Below are 22,044 nucleotides of genomic sequence, written 5' to 3' on the forward strand. Positions count from 1 at the left end.
AGCCATTTAAGATGGACTGAGTCGAAGTGGACAGCTTTCCTGAAGTCCGATAAATCAAAATTTGACATTCTTTTTGGAAATCATGAACACCTCATTCTCTGCTCTAAAGAGTTAGGGATAGTGTGGGGATGCATAAGTGCACATGGCAAAAGCCTTTTTCAGGGAAGGCCTTGTATCATACAGTAGGATGATGCCAAACTACATTTTGCAGATATTACAATGGCTTCATAGTCCAGGTGCTAAACTGGCCTGCCTTAAGTCCCAACATCTGACCTACTGAAAACTTGTGCCGCATCATTATACACAAAAAAAACGACAAAGAAGGGTTGAAACTGTTGACCAGCGGAAATCCTATATCAGGCAAGAATGGGACAACATTTAACTTTCAAGACTCCAAAAACTGGTCTACACAGCTCCAAACGTTTGCAGTGTTGTTAAAAGAAGAGGTGATGTAACTTAATGGTTCGCATGCCCCCGTCTGAACTGTTTTGATACGTGTTACTGGCATTAAATGTAACTTGAGCATATACTTGTCATAAAACAATAACATTTCCATATACCTGGTTAGAGAAAAATGCAAACTCAATTGTTAGCAGCATCAATACTACATAATGACTCTTTGCTCTGAAGGAGTGTTCAATACAAATTTAAACTTCTCATGTGTCAATGCCACATAAATGTGGACAAGCCCTTGAGTTTCTAGATTCTGAGCTTTATCCTGTTTTTGAATCTCATTCAAGGTTTGCTGAACATGAAACATTAGAAATCTGGTTGTATATCGATTAACATGATAATGACAATATAAAAGGTTTTTATGATCTCTGCATTTGTGTCTTAATTAATTACATCTCAGACACTATGTTCAGCACTAAGAATGTTAATTAACCCCAAATGGTCACATACCAAATGTCTTTTCTTTAACGTGTTATTGTAATGGTTTTGCTCTGTTATGATTAATGATATCTGTTGAAGATGTTTTCTTCATTTTTTTTGAGTTTTGAACTCATAAGCTGGTGCCTTTTTTTATTATCATTATTATTATTTTCCCCTAATATGTCTTGCCATTGTTTTACTTCTGCTTCTTTCTTGTTTTTCAGTCGCTGTAAAGCACTTTACTACTACACAAGTCAATGTTGGAAAGATGAAGGAGAGCACACAGAATTGCTGCATGGGATATTGAAGGTTTGGCAGCAGAGGGCGCTGTTCAGCCATGTATAGGTCCTAAAGCTGCCACATCACCAGTTTGGAGTTTCACTGCAGGTCTACAACTTCAGAGGACGGGAATATAAACCTCTGTTTTTTCACTTTGAAGGGAGGCTCGTTGGTCTAGGGGTATGATTCTCGCTTAGGGTGCGAGAGGTCCCGGGTTCAAATCCCGGACGAGCCCTATTTTACCCACAAGTGAGTCAGAAAACTAAAAGAGCTATTTCCAAATTAACCTGAAGCAGAAGAGAAAAAAGAATCAAAGTTGCAGTTTATGACATTAAACTTCCTGGACTATGTTCACTCTGATATCATAAATCACAAAGTGAATACATGATGACATACAAATCACTAACTCTAATAATTTGACAAAAGCAAAGAGGAACATACAAGGTGATGACAAATTCTGTCCTGTACTCATCCACTGACATATGGGCTAAAACCATAGGCTAAAACTAAGTCTTACAGCTGTCCCCGTCTGCTCTAAACCTTGATGTTTCTTTGCAGCTTGTCTAAAAAATAAACAAACACTTTAAGAAAATAAATAACTATCATTTTCAATTAATATAAATAATGTGACGCTGATAGACACATCATTTGGGTAGTACACATCATCATCATCAAATTGTTTTCTCTTTTTTTCTAAAAAATATGGGGACAGATATTTAGCATGTGTCTGATTTGACTATAGAGAGACAACAAAGGCCCTTAAGCTACTGTAAACACATGGTCAAGAGCATAAAGCGCAAAGTCCACTAGGGTCTGGATAGAAGTTATATTCATTGAAACAATCCCTCTGCACAGTGAAACGAACAAGACTGTCCAGATTGAAAGGTTTGGAGAGCTTAAATGGACCAGAACTAGAAGTGTTCAAATCAGATAACAGTGTTGCCCCAAAGTGGCAATCTCTGTGCAATTATTACACATTGCAATTATTGTCTTTATTTATTGAGTTCATTCAAAGTTTTATTAGGAATTTAAAAACAAAAAAAAGAAAATCTTACCAGCCTAAATAAATACATACAAAGCAAGTTTGGCTTGTTGTTTCGGCTTTAAAAATTGTATAATAATAAATGAACCATAAATGCATTACACTAAAGTATCAGAAAAATTATTTCCACAATGATGACTACCGTCCGTATGGTGGATTGTGTGGCTCTCTTTTGGCAACTGTTTTTCATTGAATTTGTGTCTGCACAGTCAACTGTATGTGCGTTGGTGTGTTAACATCTCTTTAGGCTGACTCTGGACGGTGGCCACTCAGGTAATAGACCCAAGAGCAAGGTTTTTTGTGTCCTTCAGAGCGCTGGCTGGAGATGGTCAGCTTGCCAAACCATGGCCCTGCAGAAGAGGCATCAAAAGAGATCAGGATGTTGTAGGTCTTCTTGGAGAGGATGGTGTCCACTCCTTTGACAGTGAAGCTGGGATTGTCAACCTAGGAGTAATGTACATAAAGCAAGGTCAAACAAATTACATATACAATCTAAAGTGAGGAAAATGAATTAAATTTAAGTATTTTAAGAAGCTGGAGGAGTGAGGAGATGTGGTCTAAACATCAGAGTAAAAAGCCATGCCATAGCATTCTCTATTAAACTTATCAAGTCTTTACCTGAAAAGAAAAAGCAGTGGTCTGCAGGAAAACATTCTTGAAGGGGATAGTAATGTTGCGACCTGCCCTGATGCTAAACGGGCCCTGGGGTTTGGGAGGAAGGCAGATCCCATGCAAGCGGAAGATGTATTCTCCACCAACTCCTGAGGACAGGCTGAGCTGGCCTCTCACTTCCCCCACCTGGTGAGGCTCAAAACAAACCTCGACGCTGGCCTCTGACCCTGCCTGGGAACCTGGAGAAGCACCCACACTCTCATCTACAGTGAAGTCTGGGCAATCAGTCTGCAGGCGAGAGATAACAAGATTACGTATCACAAGGATTAAAACTCTTTGATTAACTGGAGGAATATTTCAGTCATTAAAAAAAACTCTGTTGAGTTATAAGTCATGAGGTCCCGTTTAATATGTTCTTACCTTGCATGAGTACTCCGTTCTGAAGCGAGAGTAGTTGATGAATTTAATAAGAACAGAGTGGCTGCTGCCCAAAGAAGTGCTGAAGTGGACAGTTTTCTCTGGTGGCGGGGGCAGAGCTCTGAGGACCAGATCGTAGTGGAAGTGGCCCAGATCATTACAGTTCAGAGTGAGCCGAGCTGTAGACTCACCTGCACGCAGAGGCAGGTACTCAAAGCTTAGAGAACTCTAAAGAGAGGGACACACACATAAGGAACATCAATTAAAGTTTGTTTGTCAGCACACACCTGTATGTTCTGTGAAAAGATGTACTCAAGCTCCACCTTGGACTGTCCTGGCACAGTGTGCTGAGTTGGGGCGCTGATATCGGGACAGTTACACTCAGTGCTGAGGCAGGTAGCAGTGGTGAGAGGGTTCTCCACCTGCACAGTGCCTGAGACTGTTCTACGGACAGCTGTCTCCAGCTCTATGGTTGATAGCACTCCTGGAGAAGTAACCTTGAAGGTAACAAGGTAAAACAAATACTCGCCGGATGTTGTGTTCTGAAACGTCACCTGAGGAGAGGGAGTTCAAGGTAAAAATAAGAAGGCAAAGATTTACATCAGATCTACTTAGAGAAATCTGTGTGTGATCAAACCTTGGTATTACACTGCCCCTCCTTGTATGTAAAAAAAGACATCTTGTAGTCTCTTCTGGCCAAAGCGGGGACATCAATGTATTCTAAACCCTTGAGGGATGCTGTAGCATCTGTCTTGTCAGGTTTTAGGATTTCCAGCAGCACACGGAACCTGAGCACACAGAAGCACTTCTGACAAATGTCCTAACACTGATTACAGTTACTAATTTCATGTTTGCACATTGGTTATAGTACAGCAGGAGTTTTGGTTTATTGAGAATTTAGTCTGTTTACACATGAGCAATGAAAAAATGTCAGGACTCTCTTTAAGGTGTACTGGGTGTACATGTACACACTTACTGCTGCAAATGTAGTGTGCTGCAAGAGTTAACTCATTATGACCTTTATCTTTCGTTCCTCTCAAACTTATTGGACTTTTTTGTGAGTATCAGGACTTTTTCTAGCAGTATTGCCACAATTGACTATTCTGGTTCTCTCTTTGTTCCCACTCTGCACTACCTACCTAGCACCAACCCAATGACACATGTAGTTATTAACAAGCTGTTGAAGATAATTACGCCTTTAGCAGAATGAGCCTCAAGATATAAGACAAAAAACAAGCTTATGGGAAAACATTATGAGCTGGACCAAAACTTGATCCTAAATGAGTGATACAGTTACTCTGTCAATGCTGGATTTGCAAATAGACAACATTATATGCTAGTTAACCAACTTGGTGGTGATGATATGCTAATGAGTGCACAGTGTGTTTCTATCATCTTTAAATAACCAAAGAAAACAAGTTGTTGCAAGTATATTCATTATAATGAAATGTATGTGGTTAGAAATGCGTGTGTGTTTGTACCGCTGTTGCTTGGGGAGCCAGTTGTCTACAGGAATAATCTGTGTGTGGTGAGTCTTGGCAGGCAGCTCATGCAGAATTGTGTCCTCTGCCTTAGGAGGCTCAGCAGTGCCCTGCAGGGAGTAGAGCATGCCGCTCCCATCAGGGAAAGAGAAAAAGACTGATCCCTAAGGAAACATAAAGGTGGAAAAAACAAGTTAATGTCCGGGTCAGGTTCATTTCACACTTCAAGTCGACTATCCACAGATAAAAAGCACAGATAGAGGACTGTTCTGTTAGAGATCCTTTACCTGATGTTTCTTTTTATCAGCAGTCATGGTCAGTGGTTTGTATGTGATCTTGTATGCCTTGTTTTGGAGGGGTTCAAAGTTAACGGAGGGCTCAGCACTCCACTGCTCGCCCTCGATGACAGGTCTTATGCTGCAAGCCTGGTTTGCTGGGTTGAACACAGGCAGGGTCTGAGTGTAAGAGCTTCGTACTGGGCAAAAAAAATTCACCACCTGGAGAAAAGAGATCAGAAAGATGCGTAACCATGTGAGATGTGAGGTCCACTTTTGTATTTGTGGCTGCACTGTGTCCTGCAAAGTCCTTTCACCTTTGAAATGCCAAAACAAAAACAGTAAATGAGATACAGCTTTTGTATTACTAAGCTGTTACACTTTTATTAATCACATTCAAAACCAAATGAGCAAATGTTCAATGATTGATTATATAATGTAATTAATAAATCAAACCTCTTTGCCAGTGGATGGTACGATACAGGAGCCTGTCACAGTGAGGGTAATTGGTGAGGAGAAACCCTCCACATTGCATGACACATTCTCAAATCTTGTGTCATTACTCAGTTCCACAGGAGAAAAAGTCACTTCAAAAGGAACCTCCTTGTCAGGAGAGATGTAGCCTTTAGCAGGTGCAATGGATAACTCTGGAGGAAAAGTGTCGGTTTTCCACTGGAATCTAGTGGACAGAGAAATAAAAAGGATATAAATCCAAAGAGAATGGTCAATAAGGTGATTACGACGAAGTATCGTATACAAAAAAATGCACATCTGACAAAGTCTGCTGCTGAACCCTTGTTTGATAGACTCTTAAGAAACTCTGGATAACTGTATGAGCTGGGTCGATATGGATACACATGTTCATCTGTTTTTGTGGTATTATTTCTTTCTGAGGTTTGTATCTCAGATAACTTCTTGAGTAGAGTTAAATATATGGATTATAAACTGTATTACACCTAACTTTACCTGGCACCAATGTCCCCAGTGTTCATCATAACAATCTTCTTCCTGGCCTGGCTGCCCTGGACAACAGCTCCAAAGGCTAGGTGATCCTGGTCCAGCTGGACCTCCACGACCTGTCAGTTACAATCTTCAGATTAACATTGCTTTATCCAACAAACATCACTGAAATAAACATAAATGTTGAGTCATTCTCCTCAATGTCATTCTCCTTTACAAACACTACCAGCAATTATTTTTGCACTACCTACCTTGCAGCAGCCTTGGATCGTCAGCAGGGGGTGAAACAGGCCTGGAAACTGGGCCTGTAACTCTGCACTGAAGGCTGGTACGTGCTGGCGAGGTGAGAACTGGATTTCAACAATACATGAGCCACCTTTTGCTTTCAGGCTCACCTCACCTGTAGGACTGAATGACAGATCCTGGAAGAGAATATGGAGGTTCAGAAGGGATCATAGGATCATATCAAGTGCTGCTTGAGTAGATGAGTTTAAATGTGTGTGTTGGCGTGTGTCCTACCTTTTGATCCAATGTGGTGTTTGTGTTGAGCAGCAGAGTAAAGGAAAGGCCTAGAGGGCTACGGTTCACCAGAACCACTTGTTTCTTCACCTTCTGACCAATCATCAGAGATCCTAGTTTCACTTTCCTCTGCCTGGGATCCTCCACCTCCAGCTGGGGCATGATGAAACATAACCAAGATAATTAGGTTTAATACATCAGACTGTAATAAATGTCTCAGTTTTCTTTTCAATGTTTCATTTTATTCATTGCAAATTGAGATAAGTCAAATACATATAAGCAATGAATGAATTTAAGTTATATAAAAGCCTTTGCAGTTGCTGATTAACTAAGTTAGACATCTCTCACTTTAAGGTTTTTTAATCTTAAACAGGATGATGCAGCTTTCCTGAGATGTGTTGACAGAATTGAATTTCAAAGCTGGCAACTCTGAAAAATACAAACTGTTTAAGTCTCTGTATCACAGGAAAAATCGGTTTTGTGCATTGACTGGTGACAAGAAGACTTTTATAGTTTTAAAGAGAAACTATGACTTTTATGCACAAAGAAATCAAAAATTGTTCTTGTGTTTAAACAAAGTTAGCATTTGTAGCATTGAAAATAAATATAAAGTAATTGTTGTTGCAGCTACAGCCCATTTTTCCAAAGTAATCTGATATGACCACTCCAACCCTTTATCCTAAATCAGAGCATTGCACATAATAGGTAAGAGGAACACATCTTAATCAAAAGAGAGTCAACAGGTCAATAAGAAAGTGTGAGAAAACAAGATGTAGACCAGAATAATTCTTGGCCTGACAATAAGAAGATGATATTTGTATAAACAAACTCAAATCAGTGTACTTTACTCATAATGCATTAGTTGCCTTTTATGGAGACTATTAACTAAAGCTGGTTATTGTTTATTTGATATTCCTACTACAAAACAAACTATCATAATGTTTGTATTGTTTGCACATATTACCACACACGGCAATTGCTTTTAACTGCCTTCTGTTGAAATGCTCATGCTCTTTAGCTTACTTATCTTTTACATTTTTTGTTTACTACAGAGCTATTTTAAACAACAACCACCAACACACTGTGTTTTAGGCCCCACTAGCATTATGATAAGGATCATAATGTTAGCTGAACAATTTTTATGCTAGGTAACTCACTTACTGCCTGTTGCCACAGCTTGAGTTGTCACCCCTGCCAGGGTTTGACTCTTACCCTCTCTTAATAAGACAATTCAATTATTTAGTTTCCTCTTTTAGTATAAGTAACATTCAGAAAGTAGCATAGTTCTTCCTTAAAATGTAACTCACCTTCCTCTCAACACCTTGCCCCAGTATGTCCACCTGTTTCATGACACCACTGTTCAAGGTGAAAGTGAGTTTTTCATGGTAACCACAGACCTCACGGGGATAGAACCTGACGGGTACCTCCATCACGGCACCAGGTGACAGAATGTCTGGTTTAAAGTCTACCTCCAGGCAAGAGGTGTTCTTGAACTGGCACTGGACACTGAGGAGTGCAAAGTAGAGCACTTTTTTCTGAGTGTCTCAATTTCTGAGTAGAATCAAAACAAGTTCTGATCAGTAAAAGCAAATAAAGAAAAACAAACGCCTACCTGATGTCCCTTTCGCCTTTGTTGCTGATCACTAGAGTCTGTGATGTCGGCTTTGTGTCAGGACAGTACAGGAAGCACTTTCCAAAGTTGTACTTGGTGAAGGAAAATTGAAGGCTAGATGCTACAGCTCTGCCTTTGATGACAAAGGGAAACGTTGGCCCGTGCTTTACCTGACAAGATGAAACAACAGGGGAATACAGGGGAGAGAGAGCAGTGTAGAAAGAACAAATAAAGAAGTATTAACAGTATTTGTGCAGTGGTATGTCATTTATTAACTAGACACTCTATAAAGAGTACAAGATATGTTAGAACCGTCAAGAACCCGATAGGAGATCTGCATCTCACCTTGATACTCAGTCTGACATCCTCAAGGTTACAAATGTTCCGCGGGCAGAAGATAAGTGATGTCTGCAACTGTTTCCCAAACTCAAGAGTAGCATTTTGAGGTTTCGCCTCTAAGTGTTGAAGCAGCTCGCTGGGGCCTGACAGGTCAAATGTCATCCCAAGGCTGAATCTTGCTGGATGGGACACCAAGAAGTTCAAAGCAGATTGCTCCAAAATCTCCACCTAGATGTGACATTTGTTCAGACACACAGAAGAAAGTTCATTTCAGACTTAACGTGTGATGGTGCTCGTGTGGAATTGCCTGTGATGTGAAAGTGTGCTGACCTCTCCAAAGTCCACAGTGTCTTGGTGGTTAGCTTTGGTCTCTCTGAAACCGCCACCTGGCCTCCCAACTTGAACTGAAATGGTGAAACAACTGGCCTTAACTGTGAATGTGAGTGGCTCTGACTTCCTCTTCACCCTCAGCACCAATCTGAAGCTCACACAGCCCTCCCGGCATGGTGTGAAGGACACTGACAAAGGCAATCTGCACCAAAGAGTAAACATTAATTGACAGATTCACTAACCCTTATGATTTCAAACATAGAGCAGCATCAGATTTAATTACCTGTGCAGAGACATAAAAATACCCCTCAAAGCTTTAATAGGTGTCAATTCATCCTGATGTTGTGGGTATATAATACGGTTAGACAAGTCGGGCATGCTTATTTACATTTAGTGGTATTTACTGTATGTTAAAGTGTCATTAACCTGGCTTTGGGTGCTAATGTGCCCGTCACTGGTTGCAAAACGAGGGTGGACTCCTGATCTTCACAGACAAGAGATGACTGCACAATCGAGAAATGGAAGGGCTCCTCCTCTCCATTCACCAGATTAACTGTCTGTTCCCCTTTACGGCCTGTGAAGGTACACACACAGACACAAACACACACACACACACACACACACACACACACACACACACACACACACACACACACACACACACACACACACACACACACACACACACACACACACACACATACACACACACACACCAAAGTAATATGTAAGGGACAATGTATGGTTAGCTTCTGGTTATATGAAATACGATGTGGACAACAGCGTTGCTCATGATAGACAAAGTTAATAACTGTTGTCAAGGGGTTGTCAGTGAATTTGACCAATCAGTATCAAGCATATTATACAGCCAGAAGATCAGTAAGAAAGCTGGGTAATGAAAAAATATATTCATTCATTTTAGAATGCAATTAATTAATGTATTAACCATCTGATGGAATTAGAGTTGATTTAAAGAATTGCAGCAGCGTCTTTTGCTCCTTTGTCAAAAATGACACTCAACTTTATGTGTTAGCTTCAGATATTAGATTTAAACAATAGGTCATCCATTCACAATACACAGTGTCTTGCTACTCATGTTGTTGAATTAGTTAAATTAGTAAAACTAAATGCCAGCACAAGACAGTTTTTGGAAAGCTTGACAGTGCAGAATAAGGCAGAGGTAGCTTTAGCATGATCTCATTTTTGGATATTTAAAAAACAGGGGGCCAAATCTGCACATTATATTTTTTTCAATATAATATCTTCTTAGCCCTATAAGAGTGGTTTAGTTCTTGACTCTAGCTTTGTCATGCATACACTCGTACATACCATTAAGATAAACAAATCATGTTTGCTCTGTGTTTATATGTGGTGTAACATGCATGGGTGTATTCTTATGTGTGTTTATGTTACATACCAACAAGCAGTTCCCCAAAGTCAAGGTGAGGTCTGTCAAGATAGACGATTGGTTCTCTGGTGGCGCCAACACACAGGAAGGGGACAGACAATGATGGAGTCTCTATCACAAAGCTCCAGAACGACTCCACCACATCCAGCTGCTCAGCTACATATTCGAAACAGACCTGCAATACACACGTAGATCACAGGGTTACAACTGAGGGGATGTACAAATTAAAAAAAAAGTAAATTAAACGAGGGAAAAAATAGAAATACAGATCAGATGAGTTGATCCAGAAATAGAAATGGAATTCATTAGATTGGTTTTGCTAAATGAGGGTATGAGGAAAAATGGTTTTAGGGGATTTAAATAACAATATACATGAAGAAGAACACGAAGAGGTAGACAAGTTAGTGACTGACTTGAACACAAAGTCAAATATTACAAATTACTACAGCGATAGAGTATTTTTCCCGGGGTTTGTTTCCACTCTTACTTCCATTGTCTTCCCCGGTAGGATGGTTCGACACGGGGTGAGGCAGCGGAACAGACTGTCACCTGTGTCTTCACACCTCCACTTGAATGAATAAGGCTTACTGGTTGGGTTCATGACAGTAAAGCATCTGTGGAATAACCACAACCACACAGTTATATTTAAATCATAGGGCTTATAGTGTTAGGGATAAAGTAAATCTCTCATTCTCTCTTTGTTACCTTGTTGATGGGGCAGAGAAGCCAATAGCATTTAACTCTAGGACCCTGATGTTTGGTTCCAGATGTGCCCTGAATTCAGGGTTGCGGCGGGTTATGTAGTCTGAGTCCTCCAGGTCAAAGTGGTAGTGAGGAAACAGGCTGTGGCCACACACCAAGATACAGGGAGCCTGATCACTCTCCTGCAGGTTGGGAATGCTGAAAGACAAGAAGACATCCATTCACTTCCTTACAGTCATCTCATCCAGCTTAATACTTTTGCTTTATTCAGTTCTCCACTCTTTTAGCTTTATATTATAGATTTGTTGTTAAATTGATTGTACCTGCAAAGCAGCCTGCCCTGAAACTGGGACACCTCCAAAGGTAAAAAGCGAATGCTGAAGTTTTCAGTATCACCGGGCTGTATGGCCCCCACCCTGGGTTCAATACTGATGGGAGAAAGCTCAGGATTCCCCATCATAAGAGACATCACGCTGGCCAGTGCACTGGAGGGACGGGCTCCACTTACCACTCCCGCTGACCTACTTCCTGGTCTAGTGGTAAGGTTCCTATCTGTTTTATACAACACACAGTCACATGTACACAGTTTCAAACCCCACTTTAGTGCATTAACATTTAAATCATACCAAAACCAAAGTAGAACAGAGTGGCACAATAGGAAGAGTTTCTGCAGCTTTGAATAGTTAACTAAAGGCTGAATTATTGATATAAAGCAGCATTACTATAGTACCTCCTTGGGCAAGGTTCCCAGTGTTTCTTGGATCCATTACGACTTGCCAGGAGAAGTCCAGCTTGACATCGCCGTGATTCATCATCTGCAATCTGCACAAAGACACACAAACAGTTACACACTGCCAAAAAATAGACAAAATTTGTTTTATATAAAAATGTAAATAGTATTAGTGTTTTATTCAACATTATGTGACCACACCATATGGGCAGTTTACAGACAAGTGCAAAGTGGCTGGGACGAGGTTCAGCACCTCTATGTCTGAGGCCGTGGTTTGCTCCTTCCTGGTGGGGAGTGGGTATCTTAAGGTCTTGTTTATGAGTGAGAAAGTGAGGATAAAATGTATCCTGAAATCAACATGTGGGTTGATGTTGCATCCGTAGTAGTGCAGGCGTTGTACCAGACTGTCATTGTGAAGAGGGAGTTGAGCCTGAAGGCAAAGCTTTCGATTTACCAGTCAATCTACGTTCCAACCCTCACCTATGGTCATGAGTTTTGGGTAGTGACCGAATGAATGAGATCATGGGTACGAACGACCAAAATAAGTTTTGTCCGTGAGGTGGCTGGGCTCAGGACCTCGGACATGTGGACAGAGTAGAGCTATAACTCCTTTGCGTCCAAAGGAGATGGTTGAGGTTGTTTGGGCATTCGACTAGGATGCCTCCCTTTAGAAGTTTCCAGGTGCGTCCAAATAGGCAGTCCCTGGGGCAGATCTATTGCCCTACTGTAAGGTGTGTAATGTAATATCACTTTGACCCCAAAGCTTCATTTTTTGCCTAAATATGTTTATGATCTGAGTGCACAATATCATTTGAGTCAGAAATTATGAATCCTTTTGCATGATCCTGACTTACTGGTGAAGCCTGGTTTGATACAGCATGGTGTCTTTGAAATGGATGGTGTCGTAGTTGCAGCTGAACTTCACATAGTCACAAACTGCACTGATACGCAATTCCAACTGCCACTGGGAGCCCTCAACCACAGTGCAGCAGGGCTCTGGATCTGTCTTTATCACCTGCATGCACAAATAAGAATGTCTCACAACTATAACTGTGAAATGGCAACTCCTTCTGTGCCATGTCTTTTCTGTTAAAGTCAACATGTTTACCTTATTCTTCACAGGCAGCTGTGATGTTTCTGAAGCTGGTCTTGAAGAACTCAGCCACTGGACTGTCCTCTGCCGGTCGTCCCAGTCAGCCACCTGATCTAGAGGCTGCTGGAACTCAACCTGACAAAGCTTGCATGTCATTGGTTGGCTGGTGAGAGTCACTGGCTGATTGGAGCAGAAGGTGACAGTCACTTCCTTAGAGCATCCAGCGTGAAGGTGACCCACCTGCAAGAGAACAGATTTGATCACATACAGTAAAGATGAGAGGATGCTATGAGATCAATAAGTTTTAAAGTCACACCTGTATTCATTTTGTAAATGTTTTACCTGTGGTGACAAAAAAACATGGGGTCCAGCAGGAGGCCACTCAAACCTCACAACCTGGCTGCTGCTGTGGTTGGTCATGGTGAAACTTTCTTGATGGGGAAAATCTACATGGCAATCCCCTAAATTCAGCACCTCATAATAACCTGTAGGAGAGAGAGGGCAAAAAGAAAAACCAAGAGAAGGAAAATGTTTCAATTTTGATCAACCAGGTAATGTTCAGCCTTTCAATATTCCTACTTCTACTTCATCTCCATTCATTATTAGTCTTCTGCCCTCCATTCTAGTCTTACCTGTCTCCTCATCCTCCTGATCCGTCTCCTGGAGTGACCTGCTAATGTTGTCAAGCGATACAATTTCCTGGTAAGCTTCTCCAGTCACTGTTATTATTGTGTTGCTGTACTGGTTGTCCTCCACCTGCAGTGACATCTTGGCCTTGACACTCAGGGGCTTGTCGGCACAAAAACTGAGATCAAATTCTGCGTGCTCGTTGACATTCAGCGTCAGAGTGGCTCTGTGCAACAACTTATTATCTGGAGGAAACAAAGAGGTGTGGATAGCAAGGAGGTTGAATTTAGCCTGATTATTGATTTTTTAATGCAAAACAACTCCAGAATAAATGATTATGCCGATAAATGTAATGAGTTTCTAAAGGAAAACACAAACACTTTTGAGTTATTTATCTATATAAATATCTCATTTAAAAAAAACAACATGAGTGTTCTAAAAACTGAGTAACTATATTTTCCGAGAGAAGGAGAGATAGAGTTGTTTATGTTTTACCTGAAGCGGTGCCCTCGAGCACTTTAGAGTGAATGGAGCTCAGAGTGTTGCCATAAGCAGCTCTGAGGGTGAACACTTGGTGTTTATCCAGCATGTCAATGTGGACCTACACAGCACCAATAAACCCAAAGCTTTTCTTATTGACCAAACCAGAAACACGGGTGTCTTTTCTTTTTAATTAAAAGCAAATGAGTCTGTTCTCACCTGAGCCGGGACATTTCCATCATTAAACAGGACCAAAGGCAGGGTATGTCTGCGCCCCACCAGTATCCGTCTGAAATGCAGCATAGGGTTCCCTTGGTTGTTCCTCAGAGCTGGACACACCACGCACACACTGGGGAGATTTCCCTCTCCCATGAGGTCAAACTCCAGCACCTTGCTCTTGAACGTTGGAGTCATTCTGGGTGATGCCGAGAAGGAACGGGTTGGTAAAAGCAAAGCAACAGGTGAAAGTGTCCTCTCACAATGCTGTCAATATAAATAAGTGGACAAACAGCATGCACTATTTTACCTGCTGGTTCCCTCTAGCGTGACCTCAAACACAGCGCTGTAAAGCTGCATTGTCTGTGGTTTAAAGGTGATCACTGCAAATGAATGTGACTGGCTGGGAATGCTCAGTGTTGAAGTGAACAAATCGAAAACCTTCATGGTACGTGGTGTCTGGAAGGGAAATGCAGGTTTTTTACCTGTTAAGGTCCATCAACTAGAACGTGTCACATGTGTCTACTCATTTCGCTCTCTCTAAAAATAGTGGTTTTGGGTTGCCTTACCTTAGCGCCAACATATCTGATGGCCAAGCTAAGCACACAGGGCACTTTGCCGTTGTTTGCTAATTTGAAGCGAGCTTGAGCGGTTCTCCCAACCAGGACTTTGTTGAAAACAAACTTATTCTCATCTCGGACATAAATTCCTTCAGCATTACAGAACTGCTCAGCGGAGAGCTGGCTGCTGTTGGTGCACAGATGATGTTCTTCAAAGATGGAGGCTGGATCTAAAGCTATGCCTGGGAAAAAAACCCAAAAGGAAATGAGTCAGATAGGCCACAGGAATAGAGCTTGGCGAAGCCATCGTACACTTCCTTGATATGCAGCCTTAACATATTTGAGTTAAGGACTTTTTGTCCTCAACAGTATATTGTACAGAATGGGAGGCAGCAGTAAGAACTGCGTCTCTGAATGGCAGTTTGTGACTGAGCGCATGATCCTCTGAGATTTCATTTTTATAAAATGTAAGGCTCTTAGAAATTTGCAAACATCATGAGTCAGATTTATTAATCAATAAAGACAAAACTACATCGTTCATCTCTCACCTGGCATGCAGACCTCTGCCATCAGTCTGTACTGAATACCCTCAGGCTGGTCTGAGTGGTCACGGTCACTGATGTCAACGTACAAAAACTGATTCCAGTTTCCCAGCTGATCAGCCGGGCAGTCCACAGTCACGACCTGCTGGGAGCCTGGCTGCAGAATTGCTGTGCATGGGGACACCGAGAACACCCCCATAGTGAGGCGACTCTGGGGAATGACACAGGTCATCAGAGAGAATACCGGGAAAATGAGCATCAGAAATAAACAACAGAACACTCCTCTTTTTCGTCAGTATTTGCAGATTAGCATTTGTATTAGTAACAAAACACAACCTTTGTGTTTGACATGGGACTGTAGAGAAATTAGTTTTCTATGACTTGATTTGAACAACCAGTTTGCAAAATTAGCTTCAGTAGTTTTTTCCTTTCCTTTAAGTTGTGTGTCTGTCATTTCCTTTATAGTCAGTATTTCAATGTATGGAGCGCCGCCTTCAAGCTAGTTCAGGCAGACAACTCGAACTGCACTGATTCATACTGACGTGATCCTCTCTATCAGCTGATCTCAACATCCTCTTGTTTGGCGGTCTATTTAAGCTGCAAGACTTCCTGTCTCTGCCTCTGCCTTGTCAGTGCTGCTGCTGCCCTGCACGCAGTGCTGCGTGCACTGAGCAGTATTAAAAGTTTGTAAGAAGAATATGAAAAACCCATAGAACGTAAAACAACACATGGTGAGAACCATAACATGTGAGCTATCTTGTACGCTCTCAGAAAGACAAACATTGGAGTGGTATGAAGACAATGTATAAATGAACTGGCCTTCTGACTGTTGTCATCTCCAATAGCAGTCTCTCACCTGCGTAGGACTCATGCCTCTCTGACTTGCACCGGAAGGCTTCCCTGAATGGCTGTCTTGAAGCATCGCCCTAGCAAGACCCCTGACACCAGCACAAGACACAAACACCAATCTTATTGACACATTGTGTAATAAAAATTCAAACTGATGCTGTAGAAACACTTTGGTAATCTCAAGACTTTTATCTTGTCATCATTCTTATTTAATTTCTGATTATACACTTTACTTTAACCCTCTCGGCACCACTCTATAATCTATATTCTATTTAAATGTTTGTGTTAGGGTTCTTGTCTCGTACCCTGGCCTTCCAGGTGGAGAAGCGTCTGTGGCCATGCGGGAGATTGTGAAACGAGTCTCAAAAGCCCCACTGTTCTCGATGGTGAAGCTTTGGCTTTTTTTGCAGCCGTAGACCACTGGTCCGAAGTTCATGTCACATGCAGGTGTGATTTTGCACCTTGAAGAACCACAAAGAAACCCACAATAAGTGCTAGGGCTTGATTTAAGAATGGTGTCCTTTGAACGAAATCATGAAGCCTGAATATTTTGTTGAGACAGTGTGTGATACATTCTGATCAATCAGTGCTGTAGAACATGTATTTTGATTTTGATATTGTCTCTTAATTGCTAAGTAATGATATACAAAAGAGGCAGAATGAATCAAGCTTTAACCTGGAGAAGAGAGCCCTGACGGAAACCTTGGCTATGATGGTTATGATCTCTCCCTTCCCGATGTTGGGTTCAATCACCTGTAGAGGACAGACACATGATTGTATTCTGAAGCATATGGCAAAATATAGTAGTAGTGCAATTAGACAGGTAGTCTAGAATCTTAACTACATTTCAGAAGAACATGAACATGTTGTTCTGTCACCACAACTTTTAATGTTTTCATAGTTTCAATGAAAAAGCATTTTGAGTTTTATATTAAGATTCAGTGTACATATTGCATATTAATACCTTTGTTGTTTTATTCAAGAGTCTTATGTTTTGTTTCACTTTTTGTGACTGTTAACCCTGATATCAGATATGAGTCATGGGGAAAGAGAAAAAGGCAACTAACAAAGCATTTACCTCTGGTATTAACAAGGGATTCCTGTGATTATAAAATATCATTCATAAACTACAGTCCATGTAAAATCATTGTGGTATCAACATGCAATGCAAGGTATCTTGTATCTTTCTGACCACTCAAAGTGCTTTTACACTACTCGTCACATTCAGCCATTCACACCACATTCACTCACTGATGGTAGAGCAGCCGCCCAATTCATTGGAATTAATGGAATTCATTAAAGGCAAATCTATGATCAGGGTGTAAAAAGATAAAAGAAGATCATAATATAGATTGTGAAGAACAGTGTCTGACTCAGACCTGACAGGGCAGGATGGGTTGCTCTTTTAGTAAGATCTCTGTAGTAGGTCTGCAGACAATCTGCACAGCGGTGGGCTTCTCGTGAGGCAAAAGAGTTCCACTCTGAGGGGACACTGTAAACATGGAGTCCAGGTTTGGTTGGGCTGGGTCAGTCTGCTGAAATGTAAACCTTGTGGCAAGAAAAGAATGGAAGTGAACAACTTTACAAGTTCTATGTCTGAGGAAGAGTGATAATTCTATACCTGGATATATTTAAAATCTCAAAATGATCAGTATGAAACTCACTTGTAGGCTATTTCATATTTTCCTTTGTTTTTTAACCGGAGACACAATTTGGACTCTTCAAAGACTTTGATGGTTCCAAAGTTCAAGCAGCCATCTGTCGAAACAAAAGTTGACAGAAGCACTCTACATCGTGTATACATGTGATTTTTAATATTGACATCAGGATAGCAGCTCAGTAACTCATCAGTTAACACAAACATTTCAAAGCAAGAACCTGGGTTCATATGTTAATTGGAATGAGCCATGAAGGTCAGTGAAGTAGCCTTTATACCTGGTGAGATGTCCAGAGTTATATCATAGGCTTCAGCAGAGACCTGTATGTTTTCAGTTTGTAAGATCCCGACAATCTTCTCCACATCAGACACCTAGAGCAAAACACAAAGCCCATTCTTTGTGTACAAGCAGACAGAAAAGTTTGACACATAGAATCTTCAAAAGCTCTTTGCAAAGTCCCTGGATGTATTCATTTTTTTGTTTGTTTTGGTCCACCCTTGACATTCAAAAATGTGTCTTTTTACTGCCTGCCAACATCGACTGAAATCATACTCTCAAAATGCACACTGAAAATAGATCTACTTCATGCTGTATGTCATATTCATTACCTTTCAAGTGCTTATAAAATCAGATATCTTTATTCTACCTCCAGCCGTAAGATCTTCTTGATGAGGACAGGTTTCCGAGCCCTGAAGTGCAGGCTCAGAGAGAAAGAGGAGTTGGGTGACATGACACCCTGATCTTGTGGCACAGCAAACTGATCACCCAATTCCTCCACACCCTGCAGTCTCCAATACACCGGTAGAGCAGTTTTATTGTGCATTGTCAAACTACGGCTGTCCCGCCTAGGGAGATGGACAGACACCTCAGTTGATACAAGAAATAAAATACAGAGTGATGGAAAATGTTCAAAAATGTGTCTGATATGCTTCTTTTTCATTTATTTTTCTACCTGTGGGTGAGAATCCTGTCAAAGTGCAGATCTTTGTGCTCCAGCTCCAGCTCTGGACGAACGCCCCAGCAGGAGAGGCTGATGATGACAGGCTCTGGATTGTCCTTGATATTGCACACTATGTTGTCCTTTATTTGTCCAACTTTTGTTGGGTAGGCCCACACTGTTAACTCCTAGCAGGACAGAAAAAAAAATGTAATACTGAATCTATAACAACAGTTCTCTGTGTTGCCTTGAGTGAAACAAAATCTCTAACCTGACATCTTAGGCTATTGCGAGTGCATTGTATTGTCTTAATGATACGTTAATTGGTGTTGATGACTATGATACCTGCTTCTGCTCAGGTTTGAGAGTCATGGCTGGGGGGTCCAGCAAAAATGTGGTTGCCTGGGTATCATGCTGGAAACTGAACTGGACTTCAGCCTCCAGAACTGAGTTATTATGAATCATGAGTCTTTCTGTGTTTTCTGGATACCGTTTTTCCTTGTACCTGCACAGACACATTACAATGTGAATCAATAAACAAAAATGATTAAAAAACCCTGAGTCAATCACTGCCATCGTTCTGTCTCTCACCTGTCTCTGGTCTTGCCACAAAGTAACGGTCCAAATTCAAAGTATCTAGGTTTGATAACAAATGCCTTCTGGAGAACCTCTTCTGTTTGTTGCACTTTCTGACTGGAGGCAAAAAGAGTTCTGAGGAAAGAACGTATGATTATTTTTAGTCCAATTGAAAGCTTGATTTGTTGTTTATTTCTACAGTAAAATACAGTGTTATTTAAAAAAGAAATAAAAAGGAACAGTGTGCAGTTGAAACAAACTTGAGCAGGGACTTGGAAAAGTAAGAATCTGCCTACAATTTGATGTTACAGTGCGCTTTTTAAATATTTCTGTATAGGCTAATTAAACGGCAAAAGTACTATACAATATATGATCATGTTGGAAAAGGACAAGACCCGAGGAATAGATATTTGTGTGTTACACCAGTTTGAGACAGAGAAAAAAAACAACAACAGATTTCTCCCTTTTGGTGTCAGATATTTGAAGAAGTGCTGAATAGAGCATACATATTTATTATAGCATATTCTAAAAACTGCTATTTAACCATAATTACCCCTGAGTCACTACATATTACTTATATTGTGCTAAATATTTATCAGAAATGGCACACGTGTTTTTTATGTAGTACGTATTCTTGTGTTTTAAGTCCTTTTATTCTCTTCCTTCGAATTTCTATACCATTTCTACTGGTGATTAGCATTTTCAAACTGCAGACTGACTTGTAGTCTTTGCAGATGGAGGGATAGGTGCAAATCCCCCTGCAGATCAGCTGGTAGTTTCTCTGGATCCCCAGAAGCTCAAAGTTGAAAATCTGCTCAAATTTCCCCAGGGACTCTGAGTAGAACCAGATCTTCAGAACCACCTCACTGTTGGCAGGTACCACCCAGCGAAATCTTGTCTGCCTGCACACAAAGACATGTACAAACACACACAAACTCACTCAGTGAAACAAACAGACACAAAAAGTTAAGAGTCTAATGTGCCTGTGAGTATTCTATATTGCCTCTGGCTGCGTTTCTGTTCTAAGTTTCTTTGGTGTTGGTCCTGTTCAGTGCACTCAGATGTTGAGGAGACGTGCAAAAGAGGAGAGGGTGTGGCTTTTGCTTTTGTCTTTGCGGAAGTTCGTCTTTTGCTCCTCTGACTCTCTCTGCCCTTTTTATCCTTGTCTTTTGTTGCTGAGCTCTCCTTAATGCTGCCCTTGCCACGAATTTTGGTAGATCCTGCTGTCTCCTCCTGGGACATGAAGAAACACACAAAAACATTTGAATTTTAAAACCTCTAATGTTTACGTTACAGAAGGTTTTTTCTTTAGTTCACTGTTCTTCTCTGGAAACTTTTACCTGTGTTAATTTTTTTAAATGAAGACCACATTGCCCATAAAATCTGCCAATTTTAATTAAAAAATACAGCTTTCTTGAAATCAGGTACTTTAAAACTAACATTACCTTTGCTAGTACATCTTCCTCTGAATCTTTCTTCTCCTCGCTCTGTTCGTCCAGCCCAGGGGGAACCAGGAAGGTGAAACAGTCTGAGGTGAGTCGACTGCTTGGTTGCTCTCTGTTCTTGGGGAATGGTACTAGAGAGAAGGTTGTGGGGGGAGGGATTGGTGGGCCACTGGGTCCCAACCCCAAATCATTTAACACCTAACAAGACCAGGAAACAGAATTAGCTGTGATGAATATCAAAAGAAAAACCAAGTGATAAGCCACACTTGAGGAAGATACAAGTCGTAAGCCATACCTCAACCAGTGGAGGCAGGGTGTTGTCTTTGAGCAGCTCTGTGGCACATGGATAGTCTTTTCCTGTTACATTCAGCACAATATGAGGGATCATGTCCTGTAGAGACACCCCGTCTTCTGTCTTTTCTGCTTCAGCCATTGCTGGCATTGGTGACATGGTCTTGCTATTGGCTCTCTTGCTCCTCTTACCAACAGGGGTCTGTGTACAGAGGGCAAAAAGATGGATACATATTCAGCTGTATTAATACTGAGGCTTTTGCACACATTTTTCTTGATGCGTACAAATTTTGCTTACTTCAAATACAACAAGGGTCCTTTTATGCAACAAGGTGCACAAAAGAACAGGTATAACATCTTACAATTTAATCTATGCCATGAAATATTGCTGAATGCATTTATTAAAACTCACAGTGTAAAAACACAGTTTATGTCTTTAAATGTAAACAATTCAATTGAATTCAATTAGAACAACTTTATTAATCCCTTCAGGGGCGATTTGTATGGAGCAGCTTGTACAAAAATAATAGCAAACAGAGACATAGGGACACAAATGAATTATACACATGAGCGACAGGATACTACTGGTATCAGCAGACTGATAAGTACAAGATAGGCAGGATAAAATCAATAAAAGATCAGAATATTAAGAGATAAAAGAGTTGGTCTGGTAAATGACAAGAAGTCCATAAAAAATATCTAATCAAATTAAGGAGCATTTAACATCCTAATGTAGAGGGGATAAACGATATAGAACAGCGGTTAGTTTTAAAAACAAGTAAAGCTAAAATATATTTTTTTGCATCTAAAATCACAAATAATTTCCTTGGTCTTAGATACATTTAGTTTTGAAGTTGTCATCACACCATGAAAAAAAACAGGTAAAACTCTGCTGGGAGAGTGATTGAGTATTCAGCCTCCTGCAGCATAACCTAGCCTTTTAAACTCCAAACTGTCAATAAAAAATATGATAAAACATTCAATGTAGTGTCATTCTGCCAGTTAGGCCAACAGTGAACTGTTTTAGTGTAAAAGGTTACTGCCTGTCATGACTGCCATCAGCTTAATAAGCCCTACACTGGTCTATGCTGCTCCCTTCTGGATAAACTGAAACACAACACCTTAGTGCACCTGATTTCACAGACCATTCAAACATAAAACCCTTTTGACTGTAAGGCCTTCTCAAAGTGA

At 40.8% G+C, this 22,044-nt stretch overlaps 1 protein-coding gene and 1 non-coding gene across 4 annotated transcripts in view; one reads left to right on the forward strand and one right to left on the reverse strand.

Moving 5' to 3' along the window:
• The first annotated feature begins 1,315 nt into the window (after window positions 1-1,315).
• trnap-agg lies at window positions 1,316-1,387 on the forward strand. The gene has a single exon. It is a non-coding gene; the product is annotated as a tRNA-Pro (tRNA).
• A 742-nt stretch (window positions 1,388-2,129) lies between these two features.
• Window positions 2,130-22,044, reverse strand: part of hydin (HYDIN axonemal central pair apparatus protein) — an 85,236-nt gene continuing 65,321 nt past the window's right edge. For 2 of the 3 annotated variants that reach the window (XM_034686565.1, XM_034686566.1), the window contains exons 49-92: window positions 20,858-21,055; window positions 20,563-20,760; window positions 20,121-20,350; window positions 19,837-20,019; window positions 19,133-19,252; window positions 18,887-19,046; window positions 18,557-18,729; window positions 18,251-18,449; window positions 17,882-17,975; window positions 17,611-17,704; window positions 17,326-17,494; window positions 16,623-16,699; window positions 16,252-16,407; window positions 15,954-16,035; window positions 15,104-15,308; window positions 14,565-14,797; window positions 14,306-14,454; window positions 13,999-14,194; window positions 13,795-13,900; window positions 13,305-13,544; window positions 13,015-13,157; window positions 12,688-12,912; window positions 12,434-12,594; window positions 11,580-11,671; window positions 11,173-11,401; window positions 10,853-11,047; window positions 10,635-10,761; window positions 10,157-10,322; window positions 9,166-9,313; window positions 8,740-8,941; window positions 8,416-8,637; window positions 8,071-8,240; window positions 7,766-7,964; window positions 6,459-6,611; window positions 6,191-6,361; window positions 5,946-6,055; window positions 5,436-5,658; window positions 4,992-5,201; window positions 4,705-4,868; window positions 3,861-4,011; window positions 3,547-3,777; window positions 3,227-3,451; window positions 2,813-3,094; window positions 2,130-2,638 (exon numbers count right to left, since the gene is read on the reverse strand). In XM_034686565.1, coding sequence (XP_034542456.1) covers window positions 2,438-2,638; window positions 2,813-3,094; window positions 3,227-3,451; window positions 3,547-3,777; window positions 3,861-4,011; window positions 4,705-4,868; window positions 4,992-5,201; window positions 5,436-5,658; window positions 5,946-6,055; window positions 6,191-6,361; window positions 6,459-6,611; window positions 7,766-7,964; window positions 8,071-8,240; window positions 8,416-8,637; window positions 8,740-8,941; window positions 9,166-9,313; window positions 10,157-10,322; window positions 10,635-10,761; window positions 10,853-11,047; window positions 11,173-11,401; window positions 11,580-11,671; window positions 12,434-12,594; window positions 12,688-12,912; window positions 13,015-13,157; window positions 13,305-13,544; window positions 13,795-13,900; window positions 13,999-14,194; window positions 14,306-14,454; window positions 14,565-14,797; window positions 15,104-15,308; window positions 15,954-16,035; window positions 16,252-16,407; window positions 16,623-16,699; window positions 17,326-17,494; window positions 17,611-17,704; window positions 17,882-17,975; window positions 18,251-18,449; window positions 18,557-18,729; window positions 18,887-19,046; window positions 19,133-19,252; window positions 19,837-20,019; window positions 20,121-20,350; window positions 20,563-20,760; window positions 20,858-21,055 — 7,662 coding nt within the window. In that variant the 3' untranslated portion in view covers window positions 2,130-2,437. Of the gene's footprint in view, window positions 2,639-2,812; window positions 3,095-3,226; window positions 3,452-3,546; window positions 3,778-3,860; window positions 4,012-4,704; window positions 4,869-4,991; window positions 5,202-5,435; window positions 5,659-5,945; window positions 6,056-6,190; window positions 6,362-6,458; window positions 6,612-7,765; window positions 7,965-8,070; window positions 8,241-8,415; window positions 8,638-8,739; window positions 8,942-9,165; window positions 9,314-10,156; window positions 10,323-10,634; window positions 10,762-10,852; window positions 11,048-11,172; window positions 11,402-11,579; window positions 11,672-12,433; window positions 12,595-12,687; window positions 12,913-13,014; window positions 13,158-13,304; window positions 13,545-13,794; window positions 13,901-13,998; window positions 14,195-14,305; window positions 14,455-14,564; window positions 14,798-15,103; window positions 15,309-15,953; window positions 16,036-16,251; window positions 16,408-16,622; window positions 16,700-17,325; window positions 17,495-17,610; window positions 17,705-17,881; window positions 17,976-18,250; window positions 18,450-18,556; window positions 18,730-18,886; window positions 19,047-19,132; window positions 19,253-19,836; window positions 20,020-20,120; window positions 20,351-20,562; window positions 20,761-20,857; window positions 21,056-22,044 lie in introns of those variants that run through there. The other variant, XM_034686567.1, reaches the window with a different exon arrangement.

The sequence above is a fragment of the Notolabrus celidotus genome, chromosome 6 (genome assembly GCF_009762535.1).
Source record: "Notolabrus celidotus isolate fNotCel1 chromosome 6, fNotCel1.pri, whole genome shotgun sequence".
NCBI lineage: Eukaryota > Metazoa > Chordata > Actinopteri > Labriformes > Labridae > Notolabrus > Notolabrus celidotus.